This window comes from Rana temporaria, chromosome 4, assembly GCF_905171775.1.
Source record: "Rana temporaria chromosome 4, aRanTem1.1, whole genome shotgun sequence".
Lineage (NCBI taxonomy): Eukaryota > Metazoa > Chordata > Amphibia > Anura > Ranidae > Rana > Rana temporaria.
The window spans coordinates 223,389,091-223,413,458 of NC_053492.1; the positions used below are offsets into that span (position 1 = coordinate 223,389,091).

Sequence of the window (24,368 nt, forward strand, 5' to 3'; positions counted from 1 at the left end):
TTACAATAGGCATTCACCGGATACAGTACTAATTGTCGGCCATTACAGGCCCCAAAAATTAGCCCACAGCAACAGGCATTCACCTGACCACAAACAACTTTGTATTCTGTGGCTGGTGGTACATTAGGCATTCACCAGATACAGAAGTGCGTGCCGGCCAGTACAGGCCCCAAAAATTAGCCCACAGGCATTTACCTGACAGCTAACAACTTTGTATTCTGTGGCTGGTGGTACAATAGGCATTCACCGGATACAGTAGTAAGTGTCGGCCATTACAGGCCCCAAAAATTAGGCCACAGGCGTTCACCTGACCGCAAACAACTTTGTGCAATGAAAAAAATAGATGCACATCTCCACAATGCAGGTAGTTAAACAGCACAATTAAGACCTTTTTAGCAAAAGGGTCTTACTTAAAGGCTAGCTGCTGTCAAACTGGTTGTGGGACTGATGTTACTTTTCTTTGCTGAAGCAAAATAATTCACAGGCACAGGGTTCGCACAGATAGACCACCAGTAATACCCAGGTACCAGGTTCACACAGGTTGAAGATCGGCAGTAATACCCAGGCACCAGGTTCATACAGGTAGAAGACCACCAGCACACCTTAATGAAGTTCATACTGTATGTTCAACTGTAGATAGATTGAAGCATTGAAACCCACGTCTCAGCGTATGCGATTATGTCACAGGTTAAAGGAGTTGTAAAGGAAAAAAATGTTTTGCCTAAAATTAATGTCTGCAAGGTAGACAGACAGAATAGTGTAATAATTCTGTTAAAAAACAAGTAAATACCTATTAAATTTCTTCATCTATATCACCTCAGGCATTCTAGTTTCTGTTCTCTCATTCACTTCCTGGTTTGCATCGCTCGTTCATGAAGGAACAACATTTTCCAGTATGAATTGCGGCACGCCCCGTGAAATTAACACCTCCTTGAGGTCTCTAACACGTAGAGAGCGTCCTGCCACACAGATGTAGTTCCCAGGAGGGGGCGAGCACGTTACTGACCACCACAGTAAAGCCTCCCTTCATGGTGGTCAGTAAAATCAGACAAGCAGGAAGTGAACAGAACAGAGAAGAAATAGAGCAACTTCGGAGCAAAAACAAACAATGAGGAAGTGAAAAGAGGAATGTCTGCTGGTAAAGGATGCTTATTCTGAAAAAAAAAAATCCTTTACAACCCCTTTAAGCCCCGCCAATGCGTTTTGTTGTCAATGAACGTCAGGGGATTGGAACATTTAGAAATAGACCCCATCATTTTTCAAATATGCATGCCTGTACTTTTTTTTTTTTTTTTAATTAGCAATGTCAATGTTTGAACTTAAATCTACTTTGAATTGAAACCAATTAAAATGTTCTTAGCGTTGCAACTTACTAAAGTACCAAGCCACTAATCAAACATCAATATGTAAAAAAATAAAATAAAATTATAAACAAAAAAAAAAGAATGGGGAACTACTCCATCAAGGTGGTCACTGTAAGTCTGTCACTTGATATGACACTGCAGTTAGAGCACATCAGCAAGCGCTTGCTCTGATCCAAAAATAAATACTACTTTTATCACAAGATACATGACAAGAAGCAGAGTTACAGATGCAAGAAATGCAGTTAATAATTCATATCAAGATCTTTACAAGAGGTATTCATTGAATATGAATTGTACATATAGCTCTAGCAATTGGACAACATTGATAAAGGGAAAAACTAATTATTCACAACTACTAAATAAGAACACATTCTCCTTGCCTTTGATTTAATTCTTTCAATTTGCTGTTTCACCTCTTCAATATCCTCAGTGTTTTCCAGACGTTCATAATGTACATTTCTTGTACCTTTAATTAAGTTTAAAGGAAGGGCGGACATCCCATAAGCCTAGAAGAGCAGACAACATTTACCAGGACTTTCAAAAACATTTTTTTTTTTAGTAATACAAAGATGAATTTTAAACCCAGTGCATGAGTCCGATTAGAAATACATTTGGAAACTCATTCAGTTTTAAGTTGGTAACTAATGTCTGGATTTAATAATTTCTACATGTTTGTTGTCAACATTTCCATTCTAGTCATAAGCATTAGGTACCACAGCTAATAAAATGAGAATGTTTACCTACATAGATTAAAATAGGAACTTGGTGGATGTCAAATCTTTAAAAAATAATGGCTTTGTTTTGGAGTACTGTTTGGTGTTGAATTTAGAGCTAGTACTTTCGGATGCAACTTGGCATTCACATTGGTCCTTCAAAGACTGTATGCTGTTCAGACCCTCAGGCAGTGCAACACAATTTTACTTCCTCCTTTAAACCCCATTCATTTTGTATGGGCTCAAATCACACCACAAAAGATATCCGTTTTTGGTATCCGAGCATTTGCATGAGTATGAGCACTCTTGTGCTTAGTATGCTTAGAATGCTTAGTATCGGCACAAATACTAGTGCAACTCTAATTACGTCCACACTAAAATGTGAAAAAGAATTCATCAAGTATGAAGTTCCTGTACTACTTCAATCCGACTTGTAGGCGATTTGTACCCATTGATTTCAATGGAAGTCGCCTCCAAGTCTGATCCAAGTCTGATCACTGTCTTAACTGAAGCGACTTTCCAGGAAGATAACATACATTTCTCAGGCAAACCTCTCCCTCTCCCTCCCCCTCCCTCCCCTAGAGCCGATTGTTGTTTGATTGGCCACTGGAAAGTCTCCTGTCCTGGAGACGACTTCAAGTCGTGTTGTAAATCGCCCCAGATCGCCCTGTGGTTCATGCTCAAGTCGTGTCGGAGTCGCCTCTGAAAGTCGCGCTGGAAGTCGTGTCGCCCTAGTGTGAACCGACTCTTGGTCTATACACAAATTATTGGAATCTCCTGTAACGGAATAGTACAAAATATTCATTAGATGTCAATAAGTTCCTCCTTCCGTTTCCATTTGGACTTTGCATGATGCAATATACACTGGTTGGCATGACATGCAGCATAAGCTGAACACCTTTTGCACCTATACATGACTCCACTGTGCCAATAATACACAGTGTCCATGTGTATATTGCGGGAACAGTTTGACTTTTAGCCTTATTATCAACATAATATTTCACATCCTGATCTATGGATTGTTATTGCTAAAATTGCAAGTCTCAAGAATTGTAGTATCCACTAAACTCTTAGACCAGGGTTCCATGGAATCCTAGTGTTTCTCTAGAGCAGGGATATGTAATTAACGGACCTCCAGCTGTTGCAAAACTACAAGTCCCATCATGCCTTTGCCTCTGGGTGTCACGCTTGTGGCTGTCAGAGTCTTGCTATGCCTCATGGGACTTGTAGTTCTGAAACAGCTGGAGGTCCACTAATTGCATATCTCTGCTCTAGAGGTTACTAGGGGTTCCTTGAGCAATTGCTGCCTCTCAGATGAGTTCCCACTTACACCATTGACCTTTTTAGCCATCTATAAAGGGAGCAATTCTTCCTAAAGACCACGAGTGTGGGGAGCATTCTTCTCACTGACCATCACACTAATGTATCATGAGTTGTAGATATAGACAGATACACGTAGAGTTATGCCGGCGTATCAGTAGATACGCTGTCGTAACTCCGAATCTGCGCTGTCGTATATTTAAGTGTATTCTCAAATTGAGATACACTTAAATCTAGCTAAAATACGAAAGGCGTAAGTCTTCCTACGCCGTCATATCTTAGCGGTCTATTTACGCCGGCCTCTAGGGGCGTGTACGCTGATTTACGCCTAGAATGCGTAAATTAGCAAGATATGCCTATTCACGAACGTACGCTTGCCCGTCGCAGTAAAGATACGCCGTTTTTTGTAAGGCGTTTTCAGGCCTAAAGTTATTCCACCAAAAAGATGGCGCAGCCAATGTTAAGTATGGATGTCGGAACCGCGTCGAATCTTAAAATTTTTACGGCATAATTTGGAGCATGCGCACTATGATATGTCCACGGACGGCGCATGCGCCGTTTGTTCAAAAAACGTCAATCACGTCGGGTCACGATTCATTAGCATAAAACACGCCCACCTCTTCACAATTTGAATTAGGTGCGCTTAGGCCGGCACATTTACGCTACACCGCCGTAATTTAGGACGCTAGTGCTTTGTGAATACAGCACTTGTCTCTCTAACTTACGGCGGCATAGCGTATATGAGATACGCTACGCCTGCCTAACGTTAGGCTCATCTACGTGAATCCAGCTGATAGTCAATTTTAAGCAGGGGTTCCCTGAGACCGGAAAAGTTATTTCAAGCGTTCCTCTGTGTTGAAAATGTTGAGAGGTTGTCTTAGACACATCTATAGACACGAATGCATGATTTTAAACAGATCCGTGATAATTATTTTTGGTGGTCAATTGGCAATGTTTGTACACATATAGATCCTATATGTTGTTTACTTTATATATTTAAAAATGAGTGGTTGCTGTGAACAGCTAATTCTTCAACCTACAGTATGTTTTGAAACATGAGGTCCTATGAAAGCAGACGTAAAGCCTAACTAGATGACATTTAGTTTGCTAAAGCACTGTGCATTCAAGCAATCACAAAGATTTTTCTTTTTCTTCAAACTGGATTTAAAATGACGTTATTATGTTAAAAAATTATATGAGATTTTAGCGATTGGGTTTACATATATTTCAACATTAGACTAAAATGGCCTATTAAACGGCTGTCTACACCTGTGCTAAAAAGCAGCCATTATCTCACCCGTAATATTAGATTTTTAAAAGCTAAATTGCATTTGGAACAGATATAATTTTGATCAGGCAGAAGGAACGCTTGGCTTTCGAATGGCAAGTTAGTTAACAATGCCAAGTGACCAGTATAAGATTTCTTCCTAGCTCCAAAAACAAAACCCATGTAATAAAACAAAATGTTCCCTGATAGTTCTATGCAGAACATGTATGACAGCCAGAATAATAAGCTTTGATATAACAATGCTGCCAAGAATGTGAAACGCATGAAAAGGTGATTAAGATACAGTCCCTGCATTCATCTAGTCATTTCAGAATTATTACTTCACAAGGACATAGTGAACTGTTCTTAGCTAGGTATGCAGTATTACATTATAGGCCATTATATCACAGGATGTTGGACTTTTCATACAGAAAATTAGGAGTGGGTAATAAAGACCAATTTTTTTGAGCTGCAAAAAAAAAAAAAAAAAAGTGTTGGCTAGTTCCAGTGATTTAAATCTTTCTGCAACAGAATGTAGAACTATGGCATGCTCAGATTCAGCTGTAGACTGGCATGTACAAAAAAAATAAAAAAGGGTCAAAACTGAATAAGAAACAACAATTCTAATTTAGATTCATATTAATAAATTATTATTTCACAGAAAAAGTACCACAGCTAACAAAGAAACTCCATTTGTACAATACGATAGCTGAATAAATGGTTATATACAGCATAATTGTTTGATAAACATGTAAGTATCCATCAATCCTAAAGTAGATGAAACACAAAAAGGTGCAAAAAATATCTGGAAGTAGTAACAGGAAGATCTCAGAGTTGTTCTGTGTATTTTAAATACAATACATTTTAGGCATTCTAAAAGAAGGTTTCGTGCAATGTAGCTCAAGGTAGCAGATGATATGAAAAACAGGCTGAAATGGCTCTTCACAAGGGTCTCTATACCCTTTGGAGATACAGTACTGTGAAAAAAAGTTTTAGACAGGTGTGAAGAAATGCTGTAAAGAAAAGAATGCTTTAAACAAATATATATATATTTTAATCAAGTTACAAAATGCAAAGTGAGCAAAAGAAAAATCTAAATCAAAATACATTTTTGGTGCGACTACCCTTTGGTTTCAAACCAGCATTGATTCTTACTCCTGCACAAAGTCAGGGATTTTGTAGCATTACAATCACGTGTACCAGTAACCAATTATACCAAGCAGTTGCTAATGGAAAGAATTTCATATGTAGGTTGAAACACAGTCATTAACTGAAACAGCTGTGTAGGAGTCTTAAAACTGGGAGAGGAACAGACAAACTCTGCTACTAAGGTGAGGTTGCGAAAGACCATGTCAAATCACAGCTCATACAACCATGGCTAGAGTGAGCATAGCAACAAGACACAAGGTTGTTACAATGCATCAGTAAGGTCTCTAACAGACAAAGATTTTAAAGTTGACTGAAGTTTTAAGATGTGCTTTACAAACTATTTTAAAGAATCACAAAGAAACTGCAATGTTGAGCACTGTAGACTTGGTGATCGCCCAAGGAAACTTAATGAAGCAGATGAGACACATCAAACTTAAATCTCTTTGATATCAGAAGTAGTCAAGCAGTGCTATCAGCACAGAGAACTGGCAGAAAACATAGTGACCCAGGTACATCCATCTACTGTCTGGAGAAGTCTGCCCAGAAGTGATTTTTATGAAAGAATTGCGGCCAGCCATACCTCTGACAGAAAAAAGATATGTGACTCAACTATGCAGGAAAACCTAGGAAATGGGGTGCAGAAAAATGGTTCACTGGACTGACGAGTTAAAATTTAAAATATTTGGCTGTAGTAGGAGACAGTTTCTTCACTGAAGGGCTGGAGAGTGGTACAATAATAAGTGCCTGCAGGCAACAGTAAAGCACGGTGGAAGTTCCATGCAAGTGTTGAGCTGCTTTTCTCCAAAAGAGTTGGTGATTCTGTCAGGATCAATGGTGTCCTTAAAGCTGAAAAATACAGGCAGATACTTATGCATTATGCCATACCATCAGGGAGGCGCATGATTGGCCACAAATTTATTCTGTAGCAGGACAACGACCCCAAACATACAGTCAATGGGCCAGATTCAAGAAGCACTTGCGCCCGCGCAACCATAGGTTGCGCGGCGCAAGGGCTTACTTGCTCCGGTGTAACGAGTGCTCCTGATTCAGTAACCTCGTTACACCGACTGCAGCCTAGGATGTGACAGACATAAGCCTCCTTATGCCTTCACATCCCAGGCTGCATTCTTGCGTTGGCCGCTAGGGGGCGCGGCCATTGTGATCGGCGTATAGTATGCAAATTGCATACTACCACCGATTCACAAAAGTTGCGCGGGCCCTGCGCACGCAAGGTACAGAGTTTCCGTACGGCGACTTTAGCATAAGTCTGCTCCTGCTAAAAGCAGGGGCAACCAATGCTAAAGTATAGCTGCGCTTCCCGCTCGTGAAATTTAAATTTCACGTCGTTTACGTAAGTGAACCGTGAATGGCGCTGGACGCCATTCACGTTCACTTAGAAGCAAATGACGTCCTTGCGACGTCATTTGTCGCAATGCACGTCGGGAAAGTTTCCCGACGGAGCATGCGCTGTTCGCTCGGCGCGGGAGCGCGCCTAATTTAAATGATTCCCGCCCCCGGCGGGATCATTTACATTAGGCAGCCTTACGCCCGGCTGTTTAGCATATCGCCCGCGCAATTTACGGAGCAACTGCTCCGTGAATCGCGGGCAAAACGCAATATTTGCGTGGGCGCAGAGAAAAATATTTGCTCTTTGCCCACGCAAATATCGCTCGGATCTACTTGAATCTGGGCCAATGTCATTAAGAGCTCTATCTTTGGCGTATAGAAGAACAAGGAGTCCTGGAAGTGATAGTTTGACCCCACAGAGCCCTGATCTCAACATTATAGGATCTGTCTGGGATTAAATTAAGAGACAGAGGGATTTGAAGAAGTAAACCCTCTCTTAAAAAAAAAAAAACCTGCAAGACAAAGGCATAATGAGCTAGTATGCATAGCATACTAGCTCATTATGAATTACTGACCCGAGAACGAAGCCCCCGCAGCGGTCCTCGGACACCTCCTCCGTTGCCGCCATGATACCCGGAGTGACTTCCGGGTATCGCTGCTCCGGCGCTGTGACTGGCAAGAGCAGCGAAGATGTCACTCCCGCGAGGGAGTCGCCACCAACGTCATGATGCTGTTAGTATCGGCACGCTCAGTGCGCCTGCGTGTCGTAGACATCGGTGCCATCTTTCTTGGAAATATCTCCTTAAAGGGGTAGGTTAAGGAGATATTTCTTGCACCTACAGGTAAGCCTTTATCTAGGCTTACCTGTAGGTCAAAGTGGTCTGTAAGTGTTTACAATCACTTTAAATGCAGTTTCTTCCAAAAATTTAACTTCCGCTTTTTGGAACCCTCCCTCCTCCGGTGTCACATTTGGCACCTTTCAGGGTGGAGGGGGGAGGAGATACCTGTGTAATGCCCACTTCTGGGCATAGATACCCGAGCCACCCGCAGGTATCTATGCCCCTTCCCCTCACTGTCTTCTGGGAGACATACAGGTCCCAGAAGACAGCAGAGACCAGTGTCCTTATTTTAAAAAGTCAGCAGCTGCAGAATTTGTAGCTGCTGACTTAAAAAAAAATGGTGGACCTCCGTTTTAAGGCAGCCTTTATCCACAGAAGATATGTGGTAATTTCTCCAAGATGTTTGCAACAACCTATCAACCGTTTTGAAGGCAAAGAGTAGTCACAGAAAATATTGATATTATTTTGATTTCTCTTGTGATCATTTACTTTCCATTTTGTTAATTAATTAAACAAAAACTATTTACACTTCTATTTCTGAAAGCATTCTTAATTTACAGCATTTTTTCACACTTGCCTAAAACTTTTGCACAGTAGTGCATGTTAACCCAAAATTATGGTGGTGTAAGAGCCGGTTCACACTGGGGCGGCACGACTTCGGGGGCGACTCGGCAAGGCGTCCTAAAGACGACTTCAGAGGCGACTTGCAAAATGACTTCTGTATAGAAGTCAATGCAAGACGCCCCGAGTCTCCCCTAAAGTTGTACAAGAACCTTTTTCTAAGTCGGAGTGACTTGCGTCGCTCCTATTAGAACGATTCTATTGAATAGAATGGGACGAGACTTGTTAGGCGGCTGAGACACCTGACAAGTCGCCCCAGTGTGAACCGGTTTTTAGAATATCATTAATAGAAGAAAAAAATAAAAAAACATATGCCACAGCTACAATGCTTTGTGGTAAAAAGTTTACCCAGTCACATTCAATGGGCAAACATTAACAATTCTAAGGAATGGGGCAGAAAATCTCTGAAAAGCTGTCCACCACACATGACAGAAGGGGCCGCAAGGTTTCTTGCAATTGAAAACTCGCCTGACTGTACCTTGATTTTAGTTTTGATTGCATAAAAAAAACCCAAAAAAAGCTTGTGTGTTTTTATTTTGCCATTTTTATCTTGATAAAACTGCTATGATTAGGTTTCATTTGTTCTATTCCAAGCTATGTATATGTACAGTAATTAAACTATTAACATCCTTTAAATAGTGAGATTTAATAAGACTAATAATCATATGATTTTGACAGTCTGGAAAAGAGGGTATGAGCACATAATGCACAATCCATTGGGGTCTGTAATACAAAGCATAATAATTAGTAAAGCAGGTGTAAGGGCGAAAGTTTGAAAAACAGTGACAGCACTCATATTTCTATGCTGAAGCCTCGTACACACGTACGGGTTTCCCGGCAAACCCAAGGGGAGAACCTGCTCAGTTACTTTTTCCCCCCAACACATGCAGGGCCGGATTTCCCACAAGGCCCAACAAGGCCAGGCCCCGGGGCGGCACTGTGTGCAGGGGCGGCACTGCGCGGCGGAGGAGACAAGTAATTTTTCAGTGGTGCGGGCCGTGCGGCGGCGGAGAGGGATTACATCTTCTCTCATTGTCCGCACTGCTGTTCCAACTTCCGCCCTTAATTACAGGCTGCGTGACACAGAAGAGAGAGAATTATGTCCTCTCTCACCGCCCGGCCTCACTCTCATCTCTCACTTGAGTCTCATGTACCTGTGTTTCACGGTAAACCTGCAGCTAGCTTCCCCGCGCGGGAGAGGCTGACAGCGTTTTACCTGGCTGCAAGTACTCTGCAATCCTGGAGGGGGGGGGCTTGATTTTACATGCAATTCGTGACAAACTGGTACTTTTTGGGCGGCAGCCAGGTAACTGTGGCAATCCCCATTCTGCTAGCAGGCAGTGTGGCAAGTGACATCCCCATCTGGTGGCAGGCAGTGTGGCAAGTGACATTCCCATCTGGTGGCAGGCAGCGTGGCAAGTGGCATCCCCATCTGGTGGCAGGCAGCGTGGCAAGTGGCATCCCCATCTGGTGGCAGGCAGCGTGGCAAGTGACATCCCCATCTGGTGGCAGGCAGCATGGCAAGTGACATCCCCATCTGGTGGCAGGCAGTGTGGCAAGTGACATCCCCATCTGGTGGCAGGCAGTGTGGCAAGTGACATCCCCATCTGGTGGCAGGCAGCATGGCAAGTGACATTCCCATCTTGTGGCAGACTGTGTGGCAAGTGACATTCCCATCTGGTGACAAGCGACGGTGGCAAGTAACACGCTCAGGGCTCACACTCATTCAGCTTTATGGTGAGTTGAACTATTTAATTTCCCACGGTCTGGACTTAGACCAGTGCCCTTTGCTCTTTCTCCGAGGGACGAGATGTTATTGTGTTATTGTGTTTATAGCTGCCTGTATCATCGCCTTCTGTATACGTTACAGTCGAACGTACTGCCATTATTCCTGTATCTGTTATAAAATCTTAATAAAATATTTGAAACAAAAAAAAAAAACTATTTAATTTTATATTACAATGTAATGATAGAAATAATGCATTTCAATCATCCTGACATTATAACAACCATGGTGCCGGAATGATTGAAGCACTAACACCAGTCACATTGTCTGCAAAAAATCAATTACCTCTGCCCCCCCCCCATGTGATGGTGGGGGGGGGGGCGGCATTGAAGGACCCGGCCTTGGGGCGGCAAAGGGAGTAAATCCAGGCCTGTACACATGACTGGGTTTCCAAACAGACAAACTGCCATGAGAGCTTTGGTCGGGAATTCTGGCCACGTGTATGCTCCATCTCAGTGTTTCCCATAGGAAAACTGTCAGGTTAAAAACCGCCGGAAAACCCGGCGAAAAAAAAAAAAAGGAGAGTGGCTTCTCTTTTTTTTCCCCTGGCAGTTTTCCGGACGGAAAACTGCGATGGAGCATACACACGACCGGTTTTCCCGGCCAAAGGCTCTCATGGCAGTTTTCGAGACGGGAAAACCGGCCATGTGTATGAGGCTTGACAGGTTTATTTTAACAAATTTTTAGGAACATCCAGTAACACAAAAGTACCCCCAAACAGTTTGCAAGTCTAAACTGTGCAAAGAACTACAGTTCTGAAATTTAAATTGCAGCAGCATATGCTGTCAAAATCGAGTGTGGTGATAATTATATGGTCTAACGTAGTGCACCAATCCTCCTTACACATTGGGAAAGGAATATCACTCTTTACAAAGATATTGTAACCAAGGACTTTTATTTTACTACTTGGAAGCCAGTCCGACACAAAGACTGTGCTCTCAAAGCCTTTGCAAACCCAGTCAATACATTATAAAGTAGCTGGGAAAACAATGTGCTGCACATAAAACAGAGCTGTGAGAGGAACCCAGCAGGCCCAGAAAATAAGAGGAAGGGCGGATACCAGACTACTCCCCATTCTGCAAGAAGAGAGCACAGAAGCTACTGGTCTTAGCTCCTGCACAGAGGTGACATTTGTATTACTGCACAGAACTGGAAGTATTACAAAAAGCACACCAAGATTCCTGTAAAAATACACATGCCTTTTATATTTAGACACAATTTGCTTATCCGGGAGTTCAGCTTTAAATGCTGTATCATCTGTGGCCTCTTATTTCAAACCTAGGTAGGTTGCAATATCTTCCACTGAACAGTAGAACACATAAAAACTCAGTCTGAGTGGTAGCACAGAATAAACAGATAAGTGCATGCTACTCAAATCAGATTTTTAAAGATGTTTTCTGTAAGAAGTTTTATAAACCATACTTTCATGTGTTCAATGCAACGGTAGCACAGTTTGATTTGAATTACACATAATGCAGCCACTGTAAATTTGAACAGCTAAATTCTGAAGGCCAAAAGAGAAGTCTATTCATTGTACAAAACTGACGCTAACCTTGGATACTTAAAACGGAAAACTACTGCACTGTGCCTTAAGACACTGAGCCGCACGAAAATAAGGGCACTAAAAATGACTAAAAAGCCTTGCTTAGATGTAAACTATTAAAACAATAAATGTGCATAGCTGTGAAAGGGAGTTAAATAATAAATACATTTAAAATGTTATAATAAAAATATTACAATAGTGACATATCAAAGAAAAATAGCCCCCTTTTTATGTCTAACAGTGGAGAAAAATATATACACAAGCAAAAGACATGATCAAGTGCATACATTGAATAACACTGCCCCCTAGTGAATATTCAGATAATAAAATATCATCGTCTTACATAGCCTCCATCTTTTTACATATCTGGAAAACTGTTATTCTACAGCAAAATGGAACAAACAGATTCAGAGAAGGCTTACAATATATTAAAATGCATGAAGTGAGTCGGATAAATGTAGCCATTAGTGTTTAGCATTGCCTATTCCTAAAAGTCATGATGACTGTCATTTCAGTGGTGTCACGTAAGATAAAACATTAAAAGGATTTTAGATCTGATGCTGACAAGCTCTTTTGAATTTGTGAATACAGCTGCTGATGCTTCAACGAGTTTGTTTTAAGTGGAAAAGAAATAACTTCAAAAGGTAACAATGGTCCTCTGAAACGTTAAAAGAGAACACCAGACAAAAAACATGATATGTGAATAGTTTATACAGGTGTCTTCTTTTAGTTTTAGATGTATTAGCAACAGTATGCTCAGAATACCCTAAAGTCACTGCAGTGACAGATCATAGAAGTGGGGGCGATTGCCGAGGCATACTTTGGTGCAGTGGAGAGTGAAATTGGGGCATGTGGGAGAGATGGTGAGAGCATGGGGAAGAAAATGGGCCAGGCGTACTGGCATGAATAGGAGTTGGTGCACACTTTTCGAGCAGAACGACGATGAGAGTCAGTGGTAAAAGTGTGCAGGAAAGTGATCAGCGTGAAGGTGCAGTGGTTGGAAGGTTTTAGGCATGGTGGTGAAAAGGTAAGTGCAGACACAATGTTGCTGGTGAAGTGATGCTGAGGGTGGGGGTGGTCGCAGGCCTGCTGAGATGGTATCTCAGCAAAAGAATGGTCAGCTGTAGCTCCAAATGTAGCCCTCCTAGACAGCAGCAGAGGGTGGTTGATGGGTTAATGTCTGAGCTGCCTGGCCTGAAATTTAAAAATGACAGTACCAGTATATGTCAAAACATAAGCTGGGGGGAGGAGGTTCTGTGAGCTGTTGGGCCAGAAATTACAAGATCATGTCCCATAGAAACACAGACTAACCTGCAGCAGGAAATGCTGTGGATATGCTTGGTGCCAATGGGTATGGAAAGTGCCGGTTCACATTTAAGCATTAATGCTGCCATGCATACATAGTATGCAATGAAACCTTCAAGTCGCTACTGAGCATGTGCCAGGTGTTACAGCCATTCTGGCTTATGCCGACTACCTAGCTTTTAGCGACAGCAATACTAATTCCTTCTAATATGCAGCAATATTTGCTGGTATCTGCAATCAGTTCCCAGCACAGGAAGGCTCCCATCATGAATAACTTTTTCTGCAAATAATTTACTAGTGATGGGAGACGACTTCGGGTAGCAGATTACTAACATGCGCAGGGAGTGCTAGAGGTTAGAGGAGATCAACCTCACCATCACTAAATGGTGATGATTAAATGTGGCGATTAAATACCACCAAAAGAAAGCTCTATTGTGTGAAAAAAATTATAAAAATGTAATTTGGGTACAGTTTAGCATGACTGCGCAATTGTCATTCAAAGTGCGTTAGCGCTGAAAGCTGAAAATTAGTCTAGGCAGAAGGGGGGTTTAAGTGCCCAGTAAGGAAGTGCTTAAAGTGGTTGTAAACCCTCCCCCACAACTTTATCACATTTTAATCTGCTTAAAAAACCCTAATGGTTGCTGCTTGCAGATGTCTCCTTACTTTCTCACTTTTCTTGTAATCCGTCCCGTTCTGTGTAGTAATGTCACCGGCGCACGCGCATCTCTCCCGTTTTTCAGGGCACGCTCTGAGTGCCGTTACACAGTCTCTCCATTGACAGGATGCCGTGGAAGTGATTTCCTCTCCCAGCGGCATTGCGATCAAAACCCACAAGACTTCAGATTATTTCTGAACTTCCTGCTATACCCCATGTGACCGCGTGACATCACATGGGGTGTGTACCCTGCCATCGGCTTACACACCATAGTGTTCAGCCGCATCATACAGCAGCCTGACCGGCACACAATATGAAAATGGCAAAACTACTGTATAATTCTGCACAGTCAGGTCGGCTATGAGCGCCATAGCAATGTCGGATCGAAACAGAGGCTTGGTTAAGACGTAATCACGCATGTGCGAGAATACAGCAAGACATACATGGAAGGGCGGAAGTAATTTGCAGAAACAATACCTAAAACAGCACAGCCTAATCCCTGGAGAAATCATTTATAAAAGTTTTAATAAAATGTAAGTAAAATGCAATTGAGGCTTATTTACAATGGGTAATGTTAGCTTATGACTTCATATAATGGTCTAGATGAAAAGTGGCAACAGAGTGGGAGAGTTTACTTCCTCTTTAAGGAAACTAGGTCATCAAGAATGGGCTTCCAATTCATGGCAACAGGAAAACAAAACAAGTGCCTTGTGTTGCCGCTGTAGTTAAACACGCATGACCGCAACACAGAGGACAAAAAAAGGCCAATTCTACTTTTAAATAACTAAATCCTGATTACTTCCCTCCCCCATACTAAATAAAACCTGTGCATTTACTTTAGATCAGCGTGTGATGCGGTCCAGGAGCATGCACCACTACCGGGTGGTGCTCAGTCAGGGAAGCCTACTTTACAAGTAGACAGCTTTAGTATTTGGGCCTATGAAAAATCCAGTACCCTGGCACTCTGTATCCCTATTGAACCCCTGTGCACCCTGACTTTGAACTTTCCTGTCTGCCTACACCACAGACACTCCACATTTCAACCAGTGAGCAACTCTGCCACTGCATATTCCTCCACTACCCAACTGTTTCTGCTTCTTTGTCACCTTTGCAGAGGCGAAGAGTCTAGATTTTCTGAGCTTGTTACTCACTTCCTTCTCTCTGGTAACATTGCCTCCTCCCCAATGCAGCCTGTACAGGCCAGTCTATCCTCAGTGCAAATTCTGTGTGTTTACGGGGAAAGGCAGAGGAAGTACACACTTTTGGGCTGAGTGGAAGAGGGAAGCTAAATGCTCAGACACTCACCACCTCCATTACTACCGAACCATTCCATTGCAACAGCCATTCTCTAGAAGTCCAACATTCAAATGTATTCTGTATTTCTTTCATTATAATTGATTGCTCCTGTCCTAAACCATTGAACTTTCTATATACCAGGGGTATTCAAACTTTTTTCAAAGAGGGTAAGATTTGATGAAGTGAACATGCTTGAGGACCGACCATTTTGCCTGACATTCTTTGAACCATTAAAATTCGGTCTAAGTGTGTTTGTTCGAGCACTAATACACTGCCCAACAAGAATTCTCTTGCCTTTGTGGCCGTGTGTGAGTAAAGAGATGAGCTCAGGCGTATTATTTGGATATACCGCGTTTATTAGCGTATAAGATGCACCTTCACTTTAAGAGGGACGTTTCAGGGAAAAAAAATTTAATAAAGAACTGTGAAGCAAAATAAGAGTCAGTGCCCATCTGCAGCACCCACCATTGCCAGGAATGCAGCCACCATCTGCAGCCAGCCTGTCCCCGAGTGTCCATCTGCAGCCAGCCTGTCCCCAAGTGTCCTCCATCAGCAGCCAGCCTGTCCCCAAGTGTCCATCTGCAGCCAGCCGTGCTCAAAAATTAAGCTTTATTAGTTTTAAATTTTGCCACAGAGATAGAGCAGGATGTCCTGTGTATTCAAGTGTACTCGGCTGTACTCGGCTCCTCTCGCAGTCCTGCCCCTTGGCCCGGCTTCTATGATGGACACAACACACATCCAATGGCGGGACTGGGCGTGACTACAAGCGGAGCCGAACCTAACCGAGTACACAGTACACTCAGCTCGGGCTATTTCGGTGGCGCTCGCTCCTTTTCCCCTCACAGACAACAGGGATCGGCGTACAACACGCACCCATGATTTGAAATGAAAAAAGTGTGTGTTATACGCCAATAAATACGGTATAACTTTTGTGGCCCCGACGCTGGGAGATCGTCGGGGGCCACAAAAGATATACTCGTGTAGATAACCAGACGGGCCATTCAAAACTGGACCGCGGGCTGTGATTGTCCCGCGGGCCGGACTTTGGACATGCCTGTTCTATACAGTAATTAATTTTGGGCATGCAAACTCTATATCAAGTTGAAACTAAGGAGAAACCAAGCTCTATTATACTTATTTTACAATAAGTATAGAAACGGTTTAATAGAAAATTGTCAATTCCACATAGCAGAAACTTGTCCTAGAGCATATCTAAATACAAAAGGCAAACATTTAATATATTTCAGCTTACCAATCCTTAAATGTGCTTGCTACATCGCATTTTATTTATGTTTTCCTTTTGTTTCTTTTATTTTTATATGGTGATCTGCCAAAGTCTTTAATTGAATTTAATTCCTTAACAGATCAAACTATCCAGCAAAAGTGGTTGTTAAGCAAATGGAGACAATCTATTACTGACAGTGATGCTTTTATTCATTTATGTAAATACTGTATCCCAAAAGGAAAAAATATGTTGCTGCAACTGCTAAAGAAAAAAAAAAAAAAAAAGGTTACGTACAGTTCAGCTTTGTTTATCAAGTCCATCTAAAATGTGCTAGTTCATCCAACACTGCCCTCTCTCCAAGTTCAACAATGCCATAGAGTGGAGCCACCCTAAGACAGGAAGTGTACCTCTGGCCAGATCACAAAAACAAAGGGAAAAAAAGGCAAAAAGGGAAAAACTAAAAAAGTTTAAATGTTTTAAAACGTTAAAAGTTGCTAAGCTGCATTGTATTAAACTTTTGTTTTTTGATTTAAATGCCTTCAAGCTTCTGTATGCAAAAGACATCAATTAGCAATTGCTCACAATGGGCATCATTTTCCAAAGTGGCTATTACATGCAGTAACCACAAGGATTCTTCACTTAATTCTCCTCTACTACACTAGAAGAATAAAAAGGTAGACTAAACAGTTGCTAGGCAAAATAATAATAGGTTTAAGATCAGTTTATTTTAGGACAGGCATCTTGGTGAAGTTCCTTTCAGCAGTGACTACTTTGCATATAGTATGTCACTGCCAATGTCTGTCATTGATATATCAAGGAGATTAACTATGGTGCGTGAAATACTATATTAGTACTAGGATTACCTACTGAACAGTGAGGGCTATAGGTAAAATAATGTGACAAGGTTTTCATGTTAAAAACAAAATGTATTAAAAATGTCGGTACCATCAACAAATGGCCTTGTGGCCCTATATACTTAATGTGTGTTAGCAAATTTAGACAGGAAAATCAGTATAGTTTGCATAGTTTAAAAACCAGTTGTCACATCTGTGCATACAATAATCTAGATATTTATAGAGCATTACATGCACTCTTAGCACATAAGTGAGGTATCATTGGTCACAAATTAGATACTTGTGTGCGCTCTCTAATCTAGAATTTTTATTTTATTTTTTTTAATTGCCAGACAGCCCAGTCCCAGACATTAGTTTTCTCCAATGCAGCCAAGACAACATAACTTGGTCAACCTCCTGGCCAGCTGCCACTATGCAGAGGGTTAGGAGGCTAAAAAAAACGGAAACAGAATTAACAGATGTTGCATGACAACGGAGATTCCACCCATCATGTACAGTGCCTTGAAAAAGTATTCATACCCCTTGAAATGTTCCACATTTCGTCATGTTACAACCAAAAACGTAAATGTATTTGATAGACCAACTTTGTGTGCCACATAATTGTCAAGTGGAAAGAAAAACATAAATGTTTTTCAAATTTATTTGCAAAATAATGTGGTGTACATTTGTATTCAGCCCTCTTTACTCTGATACCCCCAAGACCTCTTTCACACTGGGGCGTTTTTCAGGCACTTTTGAGCTGAAAATAGCACCTGTAAAGCGCCTGAAAACAGCTCCCCTACAGCCTCAGCATGAAAGCCTGCTCCTCCACCACTCCTGCCCATTGAAATGAATAGGCAGCGCAGCCAAACCACCAGTAAAGCGCCACTGCAGCGCCACTTTGCGGGTGGTTTTAACCCTCCACAAAAACGACGGTAAAGCACCGCTAAAAATAGTGGCGCTTTAATGCTGACACCTTGGTATGAAAGCGGTGAAAGTAACATCTAGTGGAACCAATTGCCTTCAGAAGTCATCTAATTAGTAAATAGTAAATAGAGTCCACCTGTGTGTAATTTAATCTCAGTATAAATACAGCTTTTCTGTGAAGCCCTCAGAAGTTTGTTAGAGAACCTTAGTGCACAAACAGCATCATGAAGGCCAAGGAACACATCAGACAGGTCAGGGGTAAAAATGTGGAGAAGTTTAAAGCAGGGTGAGCTTATAAAAAAAAAATCCCAAGCTTTGAACATCTTATGGAGCACTGTTCAATCCATCATTCAAAAATGGAAAGAGTATGGCGCAACTGCAAACCTACCAAGACAAGACCGTCCACCAAAACTGACAGGCTGGGCAAGGAGAGCATTAATCAGAGAAGCAGCCAAGAGGCCCATGGTAACTCTGGAGGAGCTCCAGAGACTTGAGATTGGGTCGGAGGTGCACCTTCCTGCATTACAGTGACCCTAAACATACAGCCAGAGCTACAATGGTTTAGATCAAAGCATATTCATGTGTTAGAATGACCCACAGTTCAGAACTAAATCCAATTGGGAATCTGTGGGAAGACTTCAAAAATTGCTGTTCACAGACGTTCTCAATCCAATCTGACAGAGCTGAAGCTATTTTGCAAAGAACAATTTGCAAAAATGTCACTATATGTGCAAAGCTGGTAGAGACAGACCCAAAAAGACTTGCAGCTGTAATTGCAGTGAAAGGTGGTTCTACAAAAGTATTGACTCAGTCGAGCTGAATACAAATGCACACCACACTTTCACATATTCATTTGTAAAAAAAATTGAAAATGATTTATTATTTTCCTTCCACTTCACAATTATGTGCCACTTTGTGTTGGGTTGGTCTATCACATAAAATGCAATTACATTTTTGGTTCTAACATGACAAAATGTGGACAATTTCAAGGCGCCCCCTGCTCGCTCCTGACTCTCGCGCGCGTGCCCGGCGGTCGCGATCACTCGCGATCACTCGTTACAGAGCGGGAACCGGGAGCTGTGTGTGTAAACACACAGCTCCCGGTCCTGTCAGAGGAGAAATGCCTGATCGTCTGTTCATACAATGTATGAATAGCGATCAGTCATTTCCCCTAGTGAGTCCACCCCCCCTACAGTTAGAACACACCCAGGGAACATACGTAACCCCTTTCCCGCCCCCTAGTGTTAACCCCTTCCCTGCCAGTGGCATTTTTATAGTAATCAATGCATTTTTATAGCACTGATCGCTATAAAAATGCCAATGGTCCCAAAAATGTGTCAAAAGTGTCCAAAGTGTGTCAAAGTTTGGTACTCCGCCATATTGTTGCAGTACCGGAAAAAAAAAAACGCTGATCGCCGTCATTACTAGTAAAAACAAAAAAAAAATATTAATAAAAATGCCATAAAACTACCCCCTATTTTGTAAACGCTATAACCTTTGCGCAAACCAATCAATAAACGTTTATTGCGATTTTTTTTACAAAAAATATGTAGAATACAGTGGGTGACCGCGATATTGTGTCAATCTCGCTCCCTTTCTCGGCGAGATTGACCACCTACGAGCCCCATCGCAGGAGCCAGCGCCGAGCTGGCTTGCCGCGCTGGAGACAAAGCCATCATAGAAGCGACGGGAGATCCGACTTGGATTCCCGCCAATTCTAGCTGCGGCGTTTGGTATGAATCCTGAGAGGGAGAACTCCACGCCAAATTTTAAATAAAAAACCGACATGGGTCCCCCCCCAGGAGCATACCAGGCCCTTAGGTCTGGTATGGGTTGTAAGGAGACCCCCCCTACGGCGAAAAACCGACGTGGGGAATCCCCCCACAATCCATACCAGACCCGGCTGGCCAGGAAAGGAGTGGGGACGAGCAAGCGCCCCCCCTCCTGAGACGTACCAGGCCGCATGCCCTCAACATGGAGGGGGGTTGGGTGCTCTGGGGCAGGGGGGTGCACTGCGGGGCCCCCCCACCCCCCCAGAGCACCCTGTCCCCATGTTCATGAGGACAGGGCCTCTTGCCGACAACCCTAGCCGTTGGTTGTCGGGGTCTGCAGCCGGGGGCTTATCAGAATCTGGGAGACTCCTTTACTAAGGGGGCCCCCAGATACCGGCCCCCCACCCTAGGTGAATGAATATGGGGTACATCGTACCCCTACCCATTCACCTGGAGGCAAAGTGTAAAAGAAAAAAACAAACACACAACACAGGGATTTTAAAGTAATTTATTAGTCAGCTCCGGGGGCCCCCCTGTCTTCTTTAGCTCTTTTAGCAGGGGGGCCTTCTTCCGCTCTTCGGGGGTCTTCTTCCGCTCTCCGGGGGTCTTCTCCCATCTTCTCCGCTGTCTTCTCGGCCCCGGTTCTTCTCCCGTTCGCTCTCCGGTGCCTTCTTCTTCAGGGCTGGCCCGCCGCCACTATCTTCGTGTGTTAGCTCGATTACTAGCAGCAGCGGCCAGCCCGCTCTTCTTCTGCCTTATTCTCTTCCTCCCATGTTGACACAACGCTTCTTCCCGCTGTTATGCCGGGTGTCCGGTGCACAATGATTTATATAGGCCTCTCTTATGATGTCACAGTCCCATCGTGCTCCGGTACCTACCCACGTGGGTAGGTACCGGAGCATGATGGGACTGTGACATAAGAGATAATAAAATATTTTTTTTTCAAAATTGTTGCTCTATTTTTGTTTATAGCGCAAAAACTAAAAACCGCAGAGGTGATCAAATACCACCAAAAGAAAGCTCTATTTGTGGGGGAAAAAGGACGCCAATTTTGTTCGGGAGCCACGTCGTACGACTGCGCAATTGTCAGTTAAAGCGACGCAGTGCCGAATCGCAAAAAGTGCTCTGGTATTTGACCAGCAATATGGCCCGGGGCTTAAGTGGTTAATATGTATGTGTTTTCATCTGGATGATGAATAATTAACAGTAAACAAAATTTGAATCTGGTTACCATTTGTAATGGGTTAGTAATGCTCTTGGAAAAAAAAATAAAGGCTCATCATTCTGTCATGCCTGAATCATAATAATGTCACTTAAAAGACTTCAATTGCATTTGGATTTCAAGACACAAAAGAGGAAATTAAGAAAAACTTACTGTGTAGGTGATCGCTGCCAACATTCCTATCAAGGTCAAGGAACTAATGGAAAATGACAAGGCATCCAAACCATCTGAAAAACAAAGTGTTGTAAGAGGTGAAAACTCGCACATGAATCTAACAAAACAAAGAAGAATATTTCAAATGCTGATAAGTGCCGTTTTGAATTAAAAGCGTAATTCATTTCTTTTCATCATTTATTTGCACATGAATTCAAAGATTTCCTTTTTGTGGGAAAAATACTTGGACATATATTGCATATGCATGGCCAATGAGTAAATAATACAATGCTATCCAAAGTCAATGGAAAACACATTCTATTGTGGTATTTATATGTGTACACAGATGACAAAAGAACACATTTGTTGTATTCAAATGAAAAAAACATATCTTCCCAAGCATCAGCAGTAGCTAAATCTGCATAAGTTCATGGATATGTTGATGAAAGGACTCCCTAGTTAACAAACCACACATTAAAAAATAAATAAATAGAACATCAGCAAGCAAAAAAATACTGACAGCCAAGCTAGAATTTTTTTGTCATTCACACATTGAGATTTGCATCATGCGGTTTAACAAAGCAACTACAGTGCCTAAAGTTATCTAGATGACAAATCCCAAAGAGAACTTGATGAATAAGCAAAGAAAAACTATTTTCTAAACAGATTTAAAAGTAGAACATCCTCTGGGAGTGGCGCTTTCCCCCTGGTTATGATCGCAACACAGCAGTGCTTCTTCTTAGTAGCAAATGTGTTTATCAGGAATACGGGCTTGTTTCCATCTCTGTACTGTTTTTAAATGTTTGCATGTGTTATGTGGTGTCTGATGCTGGGCCATTGAAAGCCACAAACTGTCTTTTCAAACAAATAAAAAATAAAACTGCAGACTAGATTTGCAAAACTGTAACCTACAGAAAGACATAGCTGGAAACTCTAGGACTCCATGGCTTTTGGACTTTTGCCCTTTCTGTGCAGTTTGGATTCTATCCAAAAGCATGCAAAAAAAAACAGAACAGTGGCAATTTAAAAGGTAATTATGAACACTTGTCATTATTTACTAACAAAATCGTAAAAAATAGAGGTTTTAGCAGGGATTTCACATACAATAATGTTGATGTGAAAAGCACAATAATGTTTACTGAAACCATATCAAAGAAACAATAATTGTTTTCAGCTGTAATGAATACGACTATAAAGAGGATCGTATCAAAAAGTATGACATCCTATGCAAGTCAATTAGTTGAAACATTTGTACCCACAGGTATTAAAAAAGAGATTTTTAATACAGCTTACCTGTAAAATCTTTTTCTTGGAGTACATCACGGGACACAGAGCGGCATTCATTACTATATGGGTTATATGGAGTACCTTCAGGTGATGGACACTGGCAATCTCAAACAGGAAATGCCCCTCCCTATATAACCCCCTCCCATAGGAGGAGTACCTCAGTTTTGTAGCAAGCAGTATGCCTCCCAAAATGGTCCTCAAAAGAGGGGTGGGAGCTCTGTGTCCCGTGATGTACTCCAAGAAAAAGATTTTACAGGTAAGCTGTATTAAAAATCTCTTTTTCTTTATCGTTACATCACGGGACACAGAGCGGCATTCATTACTATATGGGATGTCCCAAAGCAATGCTTACAATGAGGGGAGGGAGAACATCTCCAAGACAAAAGGATTTAATTTAGAGAAATACTCAAATCATAATAAATCCAACTTAGTTGAGAAAAAAAATCTTAAATTTTAAATTTAACTCAAAAAAGAGGAGCCCCCGGAATCCGAGGGTCTCAAACTGCAGCCTGCAGCACTGCCTGCCCAAAGGCTGTATCAGAATTCCTTCTTACGTCCAACTGGTAGAATTTTGTAAACGTGTGGACAGAAGACCAGGTTGCCGCCTTGCAAACTTGAGCCATAGAGATCTGGTGGTGTGCTGCCCAGGAGGCGCCCATGGCCCTAGTAGAATGAGCCCTTAATGATACTGGAGGAGGCAACCCTTTCAAGCCGTAGGCCTGAGTGATTAATTGCTTAATCCACCTAGAAATGGTGGACTTTGCAGCTGCCTGCCCCTTCTTGGGCCCATCCGGTAAAATGAACAGCACATCTGTTTTCCGGATCTTCTTTGTAGCTTTAAGATAGGCCTTCATGGCCCTGACAATATCCAAGGTATGCAGCAACCCTTCCTTTCTGAAGGGAAGAAGGATGGTAATACCAAATCCTGGTTCAAATGAAAACTGGATATAACCTTCGGTAGGAAGGAAGGATGAGGGCGGAGAACGACCCTGTCCTTATGAAAAATAAGATATGGTTCCTTACAGGATAAGGCCGCCAGTTCCGATACTCTTCTTGCGGAAACTATGGCGACCAAAAATACTAACTTCCTTGTCAGTAAAACCAAAGGAATTTCAGCCAACGGCTCAAACGGTTGTTTCTGTAAACTTGACAGAACAAGATTGAAATCCCACGGACAAAGCGGGGATTTAACTGGAGGTTTAATACGTAAGACCCCTTGAAGGAAGGTCTTAACCAGCGAGTGGGTGGCCAGCGGCCGCTGAAACCACACTGACAGAGCAGAAATCTGTCCTTTGATTGTGCTTAATGCCAATCCTTTATCCACTCCTAGCTGGAGAAAACTTAAAACTCTATCGATGGTGAACTTGCGAGGAAGCCATAGCTTGGACTCACACCAGCCTACATAGGCCTTCCAGACCCTGTGATAAATCACCCTAGAGACCGGTTTCCTGGCTCTGATTAGGGTAGAGATTACTCTCTGAGACAGACCTCTACCCCTGAGAATCAGGGATTCAGCTTCCAGGCCGTCAAATTTAGATGCCGTAAGGCAGGGTGGAGGATCGGACCTTGCGATAGCAGGTCTGGCCGTAGAGGAAGAGTCCAAGGGTCTCCCACTACCATCCTTAAGATTAGTGAGTACCATGCCCTTCTGGGCCATGCTGGAGCTACCAGGATGACTGGTATATGCTCCACCCGGATCCAGCGCAGCAGGCGGGGTAGTAACAGGAGCGGGGGAAACGCATAA

The 24,368-nt window shown here is 42.4% G+C and overlaps 1 protein-coding gene across 1 annotated transcript in view; it reads right to left on the reverse strand.

Moving 5' to 3' along the window:
- The window catches only part of LMBRD1 (LMBR1 domain containing 1), a 275,940-nt gene that overhangs the window by 112,520 nt on the left and 139,052 nt on the right, over window positions 1-24,368 (reverse strand). The window contains exons 7-8 of the mRNA XM_040349910.1: window positions 21,338-21,411; window positions 1,745-1,870 (exon numbers count right to left, since the gene is read on the reverse strand). Coding sequence (XP_040205844.1) covers window positions 1,745-1,870; window positions 21,338-21,411 — 200 coding nt within the window. The remainder of the gene's footprint in view (window positions 1-1,744; window positions 1,871-21,337; window positions 21,412-24,368) is intronic.